General features: G+C 43.6%; 1 protein-coding gene across 1 annotated transcript in view; it reads right to left on the bottom strand.

Moving 5' to 3' along the window:
• Positions 1-374: 374 nt before the first annotated feature.
• DPF3 (D4, zinc and double PHD fingers, family 3) overlaps positions 375-6,026 on the bottom strand; it is a 93,484-nt gene continuing 87,832 nt past the window's right edge. Inside the window, exons 8-10 of the mRNA XM_009882250.1 lie at positions 3,577-3,689; positions 2,143-2,224; positions 375-1,096 (exon numbers count right to left, since the gene is read on the bottom strand). Of these exons, the coding sequence (XP_009880552.1) occupies positions 1,026-1,096; positions 2,143-2,224; positions 3,577-3,689 (266 nt within the window). The 3' untranslated portion in view covers positions 375-1,025. The remainder of the gene's footprint in view (positions 1,097-2,142; positions 2,225-3,576; positions 3,690-6,026) is intronic.

A 6,026-nucleotide genomic window follows, 5' to 3' on the forward strand; every position in this document is an offset into this window, starting at 1 on the left:
GAAGTCCTGATTAGGCAATTCCCAGAATAAATTGCAACTTAAAGTTGCAGAACATTTTAGTTTAGAAATTTTTAAAAATAATAATAAAAAGTGCTTCATTTGACCCTAAGCCAAAGTCGTTCCTTTTTGCAGCTTACTTTAGATTGCTCAGAAAACTATTTTACTTTCTATGATCAACTTAAGCTGATGTTTTTCTCTTGTTCAACTTTCTGAGCTAAAGAGCAAGACAGTTACATGCATAACCATTCACAATTTCCTGAACAAAAATAAAATTATAAGTATGGACTGTATGCTGGCACTGCAGTGGGACAGTGTGCCTGAATATCCTGAAACACCAGAGACAGTAGGCTTTTCTAAGCATCTGTCTGTGTACATACTGGTACTATTCTTCCTTCAGAGATACTAAAACCAGATTTCTAAAGATCTGCCAAATCAAAGCATTTGAGCCAAGGGAGAAAGTGTCACCCTGTAAACATTTTTGATCAGTGCTTCTCTCAGTGACAACGCATTGTTCACGACCTGGGAAGTATTAAACTAATGCAACTCTAAAAGCCCCCCCTACAAATACAGAGTGGTTGCAGTAAAGAGATTTCCAGTCAAGCCTGTAAAGAGAAACAACCGGTGCTGCTCCCAGCCAAAGTACTCACCAATAATTCCTTGGGAGATACCTTACTACTTCTTCTTTAAAAAGAAGACTAAACAGAAAGCACAAGGCCACACAAAATTGACTTCTCCATGTCGATATAACAACCCTCCCCCTTCTATAATGCATGTGAGCCCGTAACGGCAAGCAGCAACCATGCATAGCAGTGAAGAGATTTCATCCGGAGTATCAGGAAAGTACACAATCCTTCTAGTAGAGCCCAGGAGGTATGGCATTAGTGACGGTGAATACCACAGATACCTCTTCCTGTATTTGAGTGTCCATTCATTTTGATGTGGGTTGTGTCTTTGTGTTCTGGATGGGAATTGTGTGCTGGTATGGCAACACCAGGAGCAAAGTGTTTCTTGACTGCTGGAGTTCCTCAGGCCTGGAAGCCAAAAGCTGATGCTCTCTCTCTGAGCAGCTCCCGGCACAAATGACAACTCCAGCTCCCTGCAAACGAAAAAATCCTTCTTATAGGAATGACATCAAATCCAGGCACTCAGAGGTTATGTCAAGATCAGCTTGAACAGGATATCAAATGGTCCCAACATGGGAATTGCCTGTAATTTTCTGAAGCAGACTCTGCTGCCCTTGGTATTGTGCATGTAGGCTTTCCATACAAGTTACAACACAGCTGGGCTATACATTGCCACTAGGTGTTCTATATTTTCATACTTTCAATACACCACTTCCCAGTCAAACAGAAACTTTTAGCTAATTACTAGCAGCATTACAAAATTTTTAGTTTCCTCTTTATCAAAGTTACAAACATTTAGCTCCTGAATGCATGATTGATTTTTAATTGTTCTTGTCTCGCCCCTCATGTAAACCGCAGTCATTCGCACTCACATGTCTCCTTCTCCAATTCTACTGCTCTCTGCAGATTTTAGTCAGAGAATCGATAATGGCAAGGGCCTAGTTCCTCTGCTCCACGACCAAGTGACAAACTACAACCAGTTGTAGTATAGTCAGATTGAATCCCCTGCAGAGGACGTAACTACATACCAAACGTAATACAGACTGTAAAACTCGCACTGTTCCAAGGCACGGACAGACCAGAGAACAAGCAAGGTCATTCGTCTTAATCCAGCATCCCGAGAACAGACTCTCAGTTATTTCAGAGAGGACCTCCTTGTCTGGGGCTTTCTCTTTGGCACTTCAACTTGTTAGGAAGTCCAAAGTCACAGTTCACAGAAGCTTGATTCAGTTGACTAAACTGAGGTGTCCAGTGCCATCTGGGACACTCAAAGGTACCCATGACCTGCAAAAGAACCATGTCCTGGTAGAGGAGGTAGAGACCAGGCAAGATTGAATAGGACATCTCAGATCACACTAGACCTCCACATCTATTAATTTTCTTTCTTTCCAGTGCTACCTGCCTCTGCTTTGCTACTGCTTCCTTAACCCCGCGTGGCCCAGGCCACATTTCTGAAATTCTTCCCGTCTCCACAAGGACTTTATGGTGATTTTCAAAGCAGACTTCCAACATATGTTACCTTCTGGGGGCTCAAAGACTGGTGGATTCAAGCAATACATGTGATAGCCACGGTCACAGTCATCACAGAAGAGCAGCTGGTCCTGAGACAGGGTTGTTGGGGAGACAGGAGGGAAACAGGGAGAGAAGGAGAGGAGAAGAGAGAAAATTATGTAAATTAGTCTCTTGCCAAGATGAAAATATAAGCATGGTAACCAGCAGTGCTCAGCTAGGAATGTAGAGCTGCAACATAGAGACTAAGAGGCTACTGGGAACATAAAAGGCTACAGGCATCACATTTGTGAGTCCACTATCAACCACCATACTTCTGAGAGGCCGCAGAGAGCCCTTCTCATTACAAAGGCAGTTCAGTTTCTAACGGAAAAACTCTCCGAGATGCGGAGGACTTCCTCTCCAAGGTGTCCTCATGATGCAGGAGTGAAAGCTGTTAGGCTGGAGATATGCCGTACTGAGGGAAGAGGACAGGCTTTGCTGGGCTCCAGTGTGACCATGTGCTGGATTTCATCCCTTCAGGGAAAAGCTTTCTCATCAAAAGCCTGGACTTAACCAGTTCTCCAAAACTCAGCTGAGTAAATGCTCTGTGAAACAGATGGAAATTACATGACCCCACCATGTGGTCTGCAGCTCTTTCATATATTTGGGGGAGAAAAAAAACGCTCTGAAGTATCCCGTGAATCCTAACACAGAACAGCTCCCTGTTTTCATATTTCCTTATTTACTGCTAAAACAAAACAAAACCTCTGGCTTCAAATTTATTCTGCTATAGGGAATGTAATGTTAGCTAATCACCTTCAAGTTCTCCAGCCACTGTCAATTCTCCAAGTTTTTCACAGACTGCCGAGGACCCTTAGCATCAGATTTTAACTGAAAACCCCACAGAGAGTACACTGTTCAGCTGCGGGCTCTGGATTGTGGTTTGGAAATCACTGGGATAGATGATTAGGCGACTAGAGAGAGGCCTAGCCATCCCAGTCCAAATGCTTTCAAGTTTCCCAAGTCTTGTAATTAAGATTGTAAAATCTTGCTAAGAAAGTAAGCAAAATCAGGGACAGAAGAAACATACCTGCTGTCTCAAAGGTTATCACCCATTCATATCTGCTCCTGACTACTGTATTGAAAATACTGCTCTCCTGCAGCTCCCTGTGACCTGAGTTTATGGCCTCCAGCTAATTTCTATTGAATAAGCATACAAACCACAATTATCGCCACCTTAAGTGGCCATATATGACACCTGTGGTAATTTCAGCAGAAACCAACAGCTGAACAGGGGCACTGGGGAGAAGCCCATCTCTACTTTCAGGAGTCACTTTTCCTAAGAGATGTATGGAAGTAGCAGTAAAGCCATGACCCACACCATTGCCACGTGCTCCTTGATGGCAGGCATGACAGTAGCTTGCAGTGACGCTTATTTGCATGAAAAGGTAAATGAACTCACATCGTTCTCAGAGGTCCCACAAAGGCTGCAGGATTTGCACTCAATGCACTGCCACTGATAGGTTTTAACAGCCTCAGTCATGTTTGTGGTGAACTGCAGGCAGGTCGGGTGTCCTGAGGAAGATCGGAAACAACTGTCATTGTTAAGGCTCACTTGTTGCTTGTTAATTAACCGGTATGAAATTTGGGAACAAAACGCACATGGACATGGACTGATCACAACATGGGCTGCAACTAACAGATACCAAAGAGGAAAGCAGGCATTAACCCTTTCGCTGCCGGGCACAAGAGAAAATCAGAGTCATCCCCACCCATTCCCCATTGGCAAAGCAGTTTTATTCAGAGCTCTTAAAAATGGTTTGGCTTTGGGTTTGGTTTTTGTGGAGCTTTTTTTTTTTTGGGGGGGGGGGGGAACAAAGACAAAGGATGAAATCAGAAACAAACCCAATTTCAGAGAGAGACCATCCATCTCATTAGAAATTGGACTACAGTTCCAATTAGCGTGGTTTCAAGCAGACTGAAGGACCTGGTGGAAACAAGGTTATTCTCCATTTCAGAGCTTCCTTTCCTGGTGTCCAAATGGGTGGAGCAATTCTGTAAACTTTGCTTAAATGGAAGCAGTAGTGTACAGAGAAGAAGCAAGACAGGATGGAGGGACACAGCTTTTAATTTTTTTAAGAGCTCTGCCACTAAAGTTGGTTGGCACAGAAGAAACCAAATTGCACAGCTAACCTTCCAGGATCAAAACAAGAAACCGAAAGGAAAAAAACCCCAAGCCAACTCCCACAACGAACTAAATGAAAGGAATAAAGAGGGGAAAGCTAGCAGAACAGTCACATCTAATCGGGAAGGACAAATTGCCAGAGTTACAACCCCCACCCCTACATGCGTGTCGACTCCAGCTTTGCAAAACAGCGGTATCACAGTAGCAGGGTCAGCAATGGGCTTTCTGGAGGGGAAAATACAAACAAACAAACAAACCAAAGGTAGGATCAGTGTTCCTTCTGCAAAACAAAACAAGAAAAAATATACTGCTGAAATAAAGTACTGTACTCCCAAACCACCCCTGTCAGGCTGAGGCAGTCCCTAAGTCACCTGCAGTAATCTATTGCTTGCCTTCTTGGAAAGCCCCGCATTTAGCATCCCTCTCTGGCACAGGTGAGCGTTAACACCGTGCGTAGCTGGAGGGTTGCAGTGGGGGATGGGGGGAGGGGTAGCATGGGACGGAGATAGCCAATTGCTCATCTATACAAAAACTAGAAATAAAGGTACGCACATGCAACACTACCACATGCTACTTCTGGAACCTTACACCATCAGGTGTGCGGGGGGGTTCACCTGTAGCCAATCTGCTGTTCTTAGACTACAGCCAATGGGTAGGAAAAAATCTTCTCCAGCTCCACCAGCCTAAATGTCTTAAAGAGTGGAGAAAGAAAGGCTGCTTCTCCAATAAGAAAAAAAAGGCACAGCTGCAGTAGATGTGGGCACATCTGTGCCCACCACCACCCTACAAGAAGCTTCTATATCTTCTAGCTAGTGAAGCAAACAGTTGCTGAGACTTGCTGGGTAAGGCAGTAATGCTGTAGGGAATATATTTCCTTTATGTGTCCATGAAACCACCAAATGGTGTAATAGGGATTTTGGTTTTCCAGTTATATTTGCATGGTAGTGACACAAAACCTAAGCCTGTCCAGCAAAGAAATGTGTGTACATAAGCTATTAAGGAAATTGAATAGAAAGTAAAGGAGATCTTTAAGGAAGAAGGGATCAATGACATTGTTCCTATCACTCTTAAGCCTTTGAATAAATGTTTTGACAGTACTGATGAGCTCAGATTGGCTAAGAAGATCACTGGGTTTTGGAGCCCTTGAAATGTCAGCACAAAACAAGAGTCAGATTTTACTGAGATTTACAGTGGACCAAGTCCAAACTAAAGTTCTAGGGACCTTGAAACCACAGTGGTGCAGAAGGAGATTTTGTGACATGATACCTTTTCTTGCTGAGAGGACCTCATATTATTTCTGATACTATCAAACTAGCAGAACCTGACATGACACTGAAATGTTCCTCCAGATCTGATTTACAGCAAACGCAGAACCTCATTCCAACACCAGTAAATAGAACAAATGGGCCACACTACGCATCGGGGAGGAATTCATCCCAACAGCAGCGAGTCGGCTTCCAGAAAGGTTGTACAGTGCTGGAATACATCACACAAAACAACTCATACGGGGAGGTGAGTTAATCAGAGAGTTAAATAGCTTCAGTCTACGTTTGAAAAGAAACAGAAAGAATGGAATCAAACTTACAGAAATAAATCACAGCTAAATGCATACACGCGTTCCCATGCTCACTTGCCTGCATACACACATTGCTCATTGCAGAGACTCCAGCTAGAGACTCTCCCTTTCTCAAACGACATGAAGGTCAGGTTCTGTTTGTTACTTTATC

The sequence above is a fragment of the Charadrius vociferus genome, unplaced genomic scaffold (assembly GCF_000708025.1).
Source record: "Charadrius vociferus isolate BGI_N301 unplaced genomic scaffold, ASM70802v2 scaffold50, whole genome shotgun sequence".
Lineage (NCBI taxonomy): Eukaryota > Metazoa > Chordata > Aves > Charadriiformes > Charadriidae > Charadrius > Charadrius vociferus.